This window comes from Sceloporus occidentalis, unplaced genomic scaffold (genome assembly GCF_023333645.1).
Source record: "Sceloporus occidentalis isolate IW3139 unplaced genomic scaffold, rSceOcc1.0.p SCAF_4, whole genome shotgun sequence".
NCBI classification, from domain to species: Eukaryota; Metazoa; Chordata; class Lepidosauria; order Squamata; family Phrynosomatidae; genus Sceloporus; species Sceloporus occidentalis.
This window is the reverse complement of record NW_028316984.1, coordinates 135,439,715-135,451,746: the sequence shown is the minus strand read 5'-3', so window position 1 is coordinate 135,451,746 and position 12,032 is coordinate 135,439,715. Positions and strand designations below refer to the sequence as shown.

Genomic DNA, 12,032 nt, shown 5'->3' with positions numbered 1-12,032 from the left:
TTACCAGATGACTTGATAAAAAGCTAAAAAGAAAAAATGCGTAGGGTCTAAATCAATGATAGCTCTTTGTTGTGGAATTCCTGCCATAGAAAGTCATTAAAGATTTTTTATGCATTCACCATGTATGCATGCAAAGCAGAGAGAATGAGATTAATGTCACTACCTTGCCCTAGACTTTTGCATGTTCAACAGAAACAATGAAATCAGAAAAATGGAGTTGGAAGGAACCTCAAGGGCCATCTATTCCACCACCACCCCTGCCATGCAGGGATACACAACAAAAGTGCCCCTGATAGATGGTTGTCTAATTCTGCTTAAAGACCTCCCAAGAACGATGGACCACCATCTTCCGAGGCAGGCTGTCCTACTCTTGAACAGCTCTTACCAAGGGATGCGGTGGCTCAAGTGGTTAAGATGCTGGCTCTGTTGATTGCAAGACTGGCAGGTTGGCAGTTCGAGGCCCAGGTGCCACATGATGGGGTGAGCTCCCATCACTAGTCCCAGCTTCTGCCAACCTAACAGTTAGAAAGCATGCAAATGAAAATAGATAAATAGGTATCACTTTGGTCGGAAAGTAAACAGCATTCTGTGCAATCATGCTGGCCGCAGGATTACAGAGTAGTCTCTGACAATGCTGGCTCTTTGGCTTAGGAACAGAGATGAGCACTGCCCCCTACAGTCAGACACGACTTGACAACCTTGTCAATGGGGAATACCTTTACCATTACCTAATGTGTAGGTGGAATCTCGTTTCTTGTAATTTGCATTCATTGGTTTATGTTCTAGTCTCTGGAGCAGCAGAAAACAAGCTTATTCCATCTTCCACATGATATCTCTTCAGATATTTATGGCTAACATATCACCTCTCACAGTCCTCTCTTTTCCGGGTTAATGATACCCAGCTCCCTAAGCCATTATTCACAGCTTGATTTCCAGACCTTTTACTATCTTTGTCACTTTCCTCTAGATGTGTTCCAGTATGTCAATATTCTTACTGACAGATGTTCTTGGACATGAAATTCTCCAACAAAGCTTTGTTTTCTGCAAATATGATCTCCTGTTGTTGATTCCAGGCACCAATTGCTTTCATATAGGCTATCATAATTTGGAAAGGGCAAGAGTGACCTCTTGTGGTACATACGTAACAGTGCCAACTGAGCTGCTCTCTTCCTATTTCCCCCCAGCTCTTCTTCTCACAAGGAGCCCATTCTTCAATTATATACAATGCTCCTTCCCTCACCTCTGTCCTTCATAGTTTCTGTGAGGGACTGCCATGCCTATTTAGGGTCTTCCTAAAGCTTTTTTTTTTTTTTTTTTTTTGCCCTTAGTGTTGTTTAGAAGCCCACTCCTCCTACCACCCCACCTGATGCTGTATATATATATTCATCTTGTCCTAGATCCCTTTCACGTATACAATGGACCCTTGTTATATGCTGGGGTTTGGTTCCAAGATCCCCCATGGATAACAAAATCTGTGGATGCTCAAGTCCCATTAAATATGATGACATAGCAAAATGGTGTCCCTTATTAAAAAAATGAAAAATCAAAGTTTGATATTTGAAATTTATAATTTTTTGAACATTTTCAAACCATGAATGCTTGAATCCATGTATAAAAAATCTGTGTATAAGAAGGGCCGACTGTACTGTTGTCAAGCCAGATGTCACTCATCTTATATCTGCATTTTATTTATTTTTCTGAACAAGTGTTGTACCTCACATTTCACCCCATTGAAATTATTTTTTTAGTTTTGGCCCAGCTTCCTAATCTTAGGCCATTTCGAATTCTGATCCTGTTGTTTGGGATATTATTTACTTCTCTTAATTTGATGTCATCTCCAGATTTGTTAAGCAAACCCTATAGTCCATCACCCATGTCTTGATAAAGATGTTGAAAAGCACTGGGCCCAGAATAGACTCCTGTGGCACCCACTGGTTACTTCTCTCCAGGATTAACAGGAATCATTGGTGAGCACTCTTTGAGTTCAGTTGGTAGATACACTACATCCACAACATTCCTTTCATCTACCAAGCTTGTAACTCTTATATATATATATAAAAGAAGAGATAAGATTAGTCTGGCATGACTTGTTTTTCAGAAACCAAAGTTGACTTTTAGTGAGCATGCCATTCCTTTCTAAGTGCATACAGACTGTCTGTTTAATGATCTGCTCTAGAATCTTTCCTGGTACTGATGTCAGGCTGACTGAGTGGTAATTACCTGGGTTCTCCCCCTCTTTTTTATTTTATTTTTTATTTTTTTAAGATAGGGACAACATTTGCTCTCCTGCAGTCTGCTGAGACATTTCCTGTTCTCCAGGAATTCTCAAAGTTTATTACATGTGGTTCTGAGATTGCTTCTGCAGGGGGTTTTATTTATTTATTTATTTTTGTAAAAAAATATACCCTTGTATGCAGTTCATCTGGCCCTAGAGACTTGAATTCTTTCAGAGTTGCCAGAGTTGCCTGTACTACCTCTTCATGTTGTTTTCTCTACCAACAACTGTCTTTCATATCCAATACCCATTTCAAGAAGTAATCTTGAAGGAAGTGTCTATAAATGAATAGTGGAGAAAATGATTTGTATACGGAAGGGTTAGGGATGAGTCCTGACTGAAACCAGTCAGTGCAAGTTGACAAACATGTGCCCCTGCAGGTGTTCTTGAACTTGAACTCCCATGATCCTTCTTCATTGGCCATACTAGTTAGGCCTGATAAGAATCCTAGAAGAGCTACAGTCCAATAAAATCTGGAAGGCCACGTGTTTTCCATCCTTTGGAAATACAAGAGTAGAAGGACTGGTAGTCTGACTTTGTTTAAGGAGCCCTGATGGTGCAGTGGTTAAATGCCAGTGCTGCAGCCAGTACTGCAGCCACAAGGTTGTGAATTCAATCCCAGGGCTCCAGGATTGATTCAGCCTTGCATCCTTCCATAGGTCGCTAAAGTGAGTACCCAGCTTGCTGGGGACAATTAGCTTACACATTGTAAACCACTTAGAGACTACTTACTTCAGTATGAAGTGGTGTAGAAATGTAAATGTTATTACTATTAAGGCAGCTTCTTAATAATCCTAATAAAAGATTTCCTTTATTGGAGACTAAACAACCCTAGTCTCTGCAAGGGCACACTCATACTCGAAAAAATATTAAAATGTCTTTCTAATCCAACATCTGATTATGAATATTGTGTTATTTTTCCTTATCCCAGTATACCTGACAGTGTCTTATTATTGACTCTAGTGGGTCTTTGGCTTATTTCTGGTATTTTCCCATACCTAGGCTAGCCACTAGGCTACTCATCATCTGGAAACACAAGATTTTCCCCACACCACCCCCAATGGCCTTCACGCATCCCCAGGGAGGCCACAGCTTTGTTTGGCCCAGGTTTCGTAGTAGAGTGTCACTGTAGAATTACTTTGTTTCAGTGTAATAAAGAACAGCAACAATGGTCTTTTACCATGAACAGAGTGTATTTTCTTAATCCCTTAATAGCCACATTCATTCATGGGGACTGAGGCAAAGTTGCCATGTTTTCAAGTGTGAACCTTGGAATCCTGGCCTTTCCTTCATCAGAACTGAAACCACAGAAACTTTTGTGAAGGATGTACTTGAGAAGGGGGGTTTCAACCCCCCCACCACCAAGACTAGACTCTGGAGGCTGTGCTCCCCTCCCCAAAAAATCTGGCAACATTGGACCACCAAGATACCTATGTAATTGAGCCTTATCAGGTATTTTCAGCTAAAAGCGTACTAAAAGATAAAGCAAATAGAAATATTAAGACATTCTCATTAAGCCCTCCTAGGAGTAATAAAGGCTACCTGCAATCTATCCCGTGTACCCTTATTTGGGAGTAAGCTATACTGGACACATGGCAGCCACTTCTAAGTAAGTACTGTGCTTGTAAGAGTCTTCATAGGACAGGATCAGAATTCAAAATGACCTTTTTAACTGATTGGAGAGCTGGGTGGAAACTTAACAAAATGAATTTCAATAAAGAGAAACGTAAAGTATTACATTTAGTCAGAAAGAATGAAATGCACATATACAGGATGAGTGACACCTGGCTTGACAATAGTATGTTTGAAAGGGATTTAGGAATCTTAGTAGAAAACAAGCTAAACATGAGTCAACAGTGTGATGTGGCAGCTGAGAAACCCATGTGATCCTAAGCTGTATCAGTACTAGTATCTAGAGTGAAGTGTTAGTACCGCTCTATTGTGCTTTGGTCAGACATCACCTGGAATACTGTGTCCAATTCTGGACACTACAGTTCAGAAAGGGTGTTGATAAGCTGGAGCATGCCCAGAGGAGGATGACTAAAATAGTGAAAGGTCTGGAAATCATGCCCTATGAGGTTAAAAGGTGACATGATAGCCATGTTTAACTATATGAAGGCATATCATCTTGAAGATGGAGCAAGCTTGTTTTCTCCTGCTCCAGAGACTAGGACATGAAACAAGTGGATGGGAAAAGAGATTCCACCTAAATGTTAGGAGGAACTTCCTGACAGTAAGAGCTGTTTGACAGTGAAATATGTTGTCTCGGAGTCTTCTTCTTTGGAGGTTTTAAAACAGAAGCTGAATGGTCAGCTGTCAGGAATGCTTTGATTATGTCATCTTGCATGGCAGAGGGTTGGACTGGATGGCCCTTGTGGTGTCTTTCAATTCTGTGATTCTGTGGTTCTATATTTAAGAATGTTTAATGATAATGGATGGAGAAAGCCATCTGCCCCTAGTACAGGCAGGCAGGCAAAATTAATAACAACCCACCTGCTAATGTTGACCCCTCACCACCACCTTAAAAACAATTCCTGAGACCATGGGAAGGAGTCCTTGATTGCTGCCAGGCACATTTCTATACTATATTAGCAAGGCTTCCATCATCTTCTGTTGTTCCTGAGCAGCTGAAGAACGTACGACAAAGTGAGTCCAACAAGGATAGCACCTTCCACTTCTCACAGCTGGCCCAGAGCTGCTCGCTACAAAATATTGCATGCAGGTGATATTGAATGCTACCTGTAAGATGAGACATTAGCATGCTAGCCTTGTTTCCCTTGTTCTCTTCAGTAAAGTCTTCTTGTATTTTGTTATTCTTATAGAACAAGGAGATGGTGCTAATAAATGAGAAAGCCAAAGCCACAGACACTACAGACACATGTGAAGATCTAAATAGTGACAAGGTAATTCCTTATTTTTCAAATAGTCCAACTGAAAGATCTAATTCTTTACAAACTATTTGTGAATCTGAAATGCATTCAGAAATTAAACAGGATGTGAACTTCTGACATAATATATTTATTAACCTTTATTTATAAAGCGCTGTAAATTTACACAGCGCTGTACATACAATCTTTTTAATTGGACGGTTCCCTGCCCTCAGGCTTACAATCTAAAAAGACACGACACAAAGGGAGTGGTGGTGGGGAAGGGGCCTCTCTAGTAGGATAATACATATAAAATACATAGCAATACAGGAAATGATTCAATAAAACAGACAACTAAAGAACATCAAATAGCAAGTGACAATTATGCAATGCCTGGGAACGCTTTTATTTTCTAATATGCTTTGAGATGATTTCTTTGAAGCTCTCTGGGCCCATCTTTCTTTGGACGCAGTTGCGCTTGCACCTAGGATAATTTTTCTCAAACATTTTGAACTTAAGCACCTCTTGTAAACTTATGTGACCCTAGGTTACATAAATACCATCTAGCTCTTCCACAGCTGAATGTAAAGAGAACCTTGTTCAGAGAGTCATGCACCTCCAGTCTTCTGCAGTGTACAGAAATCTATCAATTGGCAGTAATCTCACACTGGCACTAGAAGAGGGATAAAAGAGGAAAATCCTCCCTGATCCCCTTTCTAAAGCCATGCATAGGGAAATATATGGGCAAAACCACCAGATCTTTCAAAACGCTTTCTTCACAAATCATATACTGTACTGATGTTAGACCAGTAAGTTTGCAGTCCACCCACACATATTCAGGGTGGATTATAAGGGTCCCATTGTCAGTCTCCAATAGATCAACACCAACCCTTTCATGCTGCTCTTCCATTATTTGCAATCCTTGTTTTACCCATTTAATTAAAAAAAAATTATAAAGTGCTATACCACTTTAGTACTATAAAAAGATGGGAGGAAGAAATATTCAGTTTGGTAATCAGAAACGTAACAAGGGAATGAAGGTCAACAGAAAACTTCCATGGCAACAATCACATCCTGATTCCAAATGTCATCAGTGGGACTGCCCAAAAATACAGTGGGGGAAATAAGACAATGGATACGGATGTGTGACATTTCCCCTGGCCTGTACTGGAAACCCTGGAAAGTTGGGGGGAAAGGTAGTGTTAATGTGAGAAACTCACAAGAAAAATGCTGGGAGAGGAAGAACATGATAAAGGATATTGGGGGGAGGGGGGAACCTAGGTATGACTCCTGCCAAATCCTGAGGATTCTGGCCAGTCTGAAGGAGTTTACCTCCACTTACACTATTGGACTGTACTTCTTACTGCAAATAAAACCACTCTCTATTATTTCCAAGTATATTCTTCCCATCAAAGACCTTAAATCTTGCATTATCTTTCCCTGTTCATGGTTAAATCTGCTGAAATGTACACAGCCAATCCAGTTTGCCCATCTGCTTCTCTACCCCACTCTGTCTTTTTCTTTCTTGCACACATTTGCAGCTTGGCAAGAAAGTTCTTCCGGCATGAAAATGTTGAAATAGCTGTGGCAGACTTTCCTTCCAATACCGAGGCAAATTATATTCCTTTTCTTTTAAAATTGCTCATAGCTGATTGCTGATTCTGAAGGCAGAGTCCATGTGGAGATGTATGAAGACCATTGTGTGTTCACCATTGAAGGAGCAGAGAAGGAAGATGAGGGAGTCTACAAGGTTACAGTTAAGAATCCAGCAGGAGAAGATACTGCCGATATCACAGTCAAAGTTATTGGTGAGCAAGAGAGGTTCACTCTCCAAATTAGATACAGTTCTTTGTCAGTCGGATGCAGATTGCAATCACTGGTGCAAATTCAGAATTCTCAGCAGAACAGAAACTCAGAAGCTGTGCTTTTCTATGTGAGTATCCACCACTCACCAGCTGCTATAGGAAGTAGGACTTCAGAGATCCTAGAAGACAGGCAGAGGTGAAAATGCCAAGGACAAAAACAGCAGTAAAGACTACAACTGCTGAGTCTTCTGTTTCACTGAGGGAGTTAAGACTGCATCCACACTCCAGAAATAATCCAGTTTGACACCACTTTAACTACCATGGCTCAATGCTATGGAATTCTGTGAATTGTAGTTTGTTGTGGCACCAGAGCTCTCTGACAAGGTCAAATGTCTCACAAAAATCCACTTCCCAGAATTCCTTAGCATTGAGCCATGGCAGTTAAAGTGGTGGCAAACTGGATTATTACTGCAGTGCAGATACAGCGTTAAAGAACAGCAGCAGTTGATATGTTTCAGCCTGGCAGATTTCCTCTTAGACTAATTCTAATTCTAGGTGCAAAGTACCAGCACTCTAGAAATAAATGAAATTCTGTTAGTGCCTCCTACAGTAGATTAATTGAATCAATGAGATTTATAAACTGTATATACTTGACTATAGGTTGACCTCATGTATAAGTTGACATCAACTTTTGGGGCTAAAATTTAGGATTTTTATATGACCCATAGATAAGTCAAGGGTCAGACTTAAGGAGGAAGCCCAGCTGAAGAGAGGCTGTTGGGCAATTGACTGCATTTCCTCCGTGGAGGTAGCTCAGATGGGGAAAGGTTGGAAGGCAATCGGTTGCCCTTCCCAGCCTCTCCACAGCTGGGCTGTCCCTTGCAGAGGCAGCCCAGTTGGGGAGAAGCTTGGGTCCTACCGTACCAATCTGTGTATAAGTCAGCCCAGGTTTTTTGGGTCAATTTTTACCTAAATTTCTTGAGTTATATATGAATGTATACAGTAAGTATTAACAGCTGATTGAGCGAATCTATTCTTGTTGAGACTAAACAATAGAATCCAAGCCAATATGTGTCATATTACATAATCTTTTATCCTGAAACATTTTAAGGTATATCAAAATGAACTATTAGCAACAAATTAGATTTCTAATTATATTTAACTGTTTGTTGATAATGTCAATAATTTATTACTCAAACAAAACCTTTTCACCATATTACAAAAATATAGTGAATAACACTAGCATTAGTTACAGCTCTTTGCCCAAAAATGTTAAGTACTGAGGATTTTCAGAAAGTTGATTGTATAGTGATGTTAACTACAAGAAAAGCCAGTGTTGGATGCTGGTTTGAGTGCAGGACAAAAATTCTAGAATAGGGTTCAGATCCATGATCAGCCATGGAAAGCCACTGGCATTGCATCCACACAGTAGAAATAATGCAGTTTGACACCATTTTATGTGTTGTACCACCATAATGTGGAATCCTTGGATTTGCAGTCTTGCAAGGTCTTCTCTGTCAAAGCACGCTAGTGTCTCACAAAACTACAAATACTGGGATTCTGTAAGATTAAGCTATGGTCATTAAAGTGGTGTCAAACTGCATTTTTCTACAGTATAGATACACTCTGGGTGACCTTAGTCAAGTCACACTCTCTCAGCCTTAGAAGAAAGCAACGGCAAACGTCCACTGAATAAATCTTACCAAGAATACCCTATGATAGGGTGTCATAAGTCAGAAATGACTTGAAGGCTCATAACAAGAATAATAGTTACAATATTTGATTAAATAATGAATTAAATAACATATGAAATGTTCCATGTACAGCGCTGTGCAAATTTACAGTGCTTTATAAATAAAATGTAATAATAATAATAAATGTAAAGTTATAAGACTGTTTAAGATGACAATAATCTGTCCAGAACTACTCTGCCTCAAAGTTATGCATAGATTTGAACTGTCATTAGAGGTTTCACCCAATTAACATTTTGGTGATTGCTTCATTACATGAGTGTTTGTCATTAAGAAATTCAGTCTGTCAATGGATCTGCATTAATTTTACATATTAGTATTTCAAAAAATACTAATGAATAAAAAAGTATATTCTCTTTGTTTTAGAACAGGGTGGGGAACCTCTGGTATACAGGCCAGGTACAGGCTGTGGCATGCCCTCCTTGGTCCCATCCCCTGCATGGCATTTAGAATTATAAAAGAGGTCTCACTTGTGCAAATGGGACTGTTGTTCTTAAGATGAATTGCTGTGTGAGGGAATTATTATTATTATTATTATTATTATTATTATTATTATTATCATTGAAGGGGGCAGCAGCTGGGGAGAGAAAGGGAGAAGGATAGAGAAGAAAATATGTGTTTGCCTGTGAGGACAAACACATATTGCAGCAAACACCATCTTAGAATGGGTATTCCTGCATGTATGAAAAAGTAAGAAGAGGGAAGGCCACTTATTGTATTAAAATAATTAACTGTTTCTTTTCAGTCTGATGTCCTGTTAATGGTGAACTCCTTGTTGGTTAATTGGAAGGTTTTTCTATTAATGAATTGACTAAACCAGGGGCATGCAGTATGTGTTCATTAGTCTGTATTTGGTCCTTGCAGCCCTTTCTTGTGGCTCTTGCAGCACTTTTACTGCTGCACACTTGGCTGCTGCCATGGGTGCCACCAGAGTTATTGCCATTTGCCCCTTTCTTTTCTGCTTGCTGTTCCTTTAATGAAATTGCTGTTGTTGTTGCTTTCCCACCTCTCCTCAAGGCTCAAGCCGGGGTACAACATGTTAAACTACAAAACACAATTAAAAAAAAACATTAAACCAGCAGTTAAAATACAATACTATAAAACGATTAAAATACACTCATCTACTGTCATACATGAAAGGGGGGAAGTCTCCTGAAGCTCTGTTATGTGGATCAGGAAGAATCTCTGGCTGCCTCTTGCAGAACTGAGAGCTGCTGTGGTTCCTAGCAAATTTTGACAACAAATCCTATGGCAGCAGCAGATTTGTTTATTGGAATCCCTGATGGCCTAAGCTGACATAGCCTAAGTAAAATTATTTACATTACTTAAAAAACACAAAATGAAGTAAAATAACCTTCACAAATTCTCACACCTCCCCTAATTTCTTTTTGTATTAATTTTAATTAGGCTTTAAGAATGACAACATAGTGACTTAGGAGAAGGAAAGATCTGAGAAAAACTTTATGCCTTTTTCATTGTCTCTCTCTATTGTACTAGCCACAACAGTTGAGGTTTTTCCCCTCGTGACCTGATAAGGTATCATAATGTCATGTGTCCAAACATCAGTGTATGGCAAGGGTGGCCTATGGGTCACATGTAGCCATTGAGACCTCCAGAAGTCCTCAGGCCCCCTCAAAAACAATTTAAAATAATTTGGGCTGATTTTCAGACAATGTTTTTGATTCCCAAACATCCAAAAGCTGCCAAAACTGCCTGAAAATGTGGTGGTTTGGTTTCCTCTCTTAGGGATGCAATGGCTTAGCTGTTAAGATGCCGACTCTGACGACCACAAGGTTGGCAGATTGGCAGTTTGAGACCCTGGCAGTTTGAGACCCAAGCAGTGCATGACGGAGTGAACTACCGTCACTAGTCTCAGCTTCTGCCAACCTAGCAGTTTGAAAGTATATAAAGGTGAAAGTAGATAAATAGATACCACTTTGGTGGGAAGGTAAAAGCATTCTGTACACCTTGGTGTTTAGTCATGCTGGCCACATGACCACAGAATCATCTTTGACAACACTGACTCTCTCGGCTTAGTATCAGAGATGAGCACCACCTTCTACAGTCAGAAATGACTTGACAACCATGTCAAAGGGGAAACCTTTGCCTTTACCTTTTGCTTTCCTCTTAACTTTCCAGATCCCCTGCCCCCAAAAATATCCAAAACAAAGCATAAAGGGTCCCAAAATGGGCAAAAATGACAGCTGGTGACATTACACAGAGAGGTGGAAATCCCCGCTGCCCAGTTACCCACCCTGGTTTACAACCTTGGTCCTCTTATAGAAGTTTTAAAACATTTGTTATGTCAATACTTTAACTCTTGGCTTTCGTTTAAGACCAAAATTTCTTCAAAAGAATTTCAACCATGCTGAATACAAATAGAATTAACAAACATATCTTACAAACAAATAAATTTTAAAAAGCTACTAAGGGGCTTTAAGTCATTTGATAAAATCATTAAACTTGTTCTAGTTGTAATGGGAGACACTAATATGCATGCATAAATCTAGTTGTATGGGGATGGACCATAAGAAGATCAGAACTGGACTGGGTAGGAGGCATATCTAGTCCATCTTAGTCCAGTGGCCATGCAGATGACTCTGGCAGAACCATAAACAGGTTGCTGTTTCTCCCTAGTGGCTAATATTCTTAGGCTGCATGCTGCTGTAGTGACTGTACTCATTGACAGTGAGTTTGTCTAATCATCTGTTCCAGTTATTTATATTAGTGGCTTTCATGCAGCCAATTCTATGGATTAAGTAAAAAAAGTGAATCTATGGTGAAAGAAATATTGAACATCAAAAATATTTTTAAAAGAAAATAACCAAATCACAATTTCTTTGAAAGTTTCTCTTGTTTCTTACTTCTCCCCCTTTGTCTTTCTTCAGATGTACCTGACCCACCTGAGGCTCCCAAAATTACCAATGTTGGTGAGGATAACTGTACAGTGCAGTGGCAGCCTCCTATGTATGATGGAGGACAACCAGTACTAGGTAAGAGTTACTATCATCACCAAAGGACACTTTTAAAAAATGGCCAAGATCCTGTTTCACATTCATAGCTACATAAACATGGCCACAAATTGACACACACCCACACACACCACAACTAACCTTAATCTCCACTAGGCACTCCAAGTGACGGAGGTCTGCAGCATGGTCAAACAGGATACTTCAGGATGATACAACCAACACCTCCCACCCACAAAGGTGGGGAAAGGCTGGCCGAGGCTCTGTCTGCACTGGCCAGGATATTCCAGATGTAACCTGGAGTATTCTGGTCCCAGAGCTCCTCCTGTTTGCTCAGACCCTCTGTTCTGATTCTAGGTGGTTGT

General features: G+C 39.9%; 1 protein-coding gene across 1 annotated transcript in view; it reads left to right on the top strand.

The window, feature by feature from the left end:
* MYBPC3 (myosin binding protein C3) overlaps nucleotides 1–12,032 on the top strand; it is a 111,661-nt gene that overhangs the window by 65,135 nt on the left and 34,494 nt on the right. Inside the window, exons 21-23 of the mRNA XM_089523128.1 lie at nucleotides 5,098–5,178; nucleotides 6,791–6,950; nucleotides 11,587–11,691. Of these exons, the coding sequence (XP_089379254.1) occupies nucleotides 5,098–5,178; nucleotides 6,791–6,950; nucleotides 11,587–11,691 (346 nt within the window). The remainder of the gene's footprint in view (nucleotides 1–5,097; nucleotides 5,179–6,790; nucleotides 6,951–11,586; nucleotides 11,692–12,032) is intronic.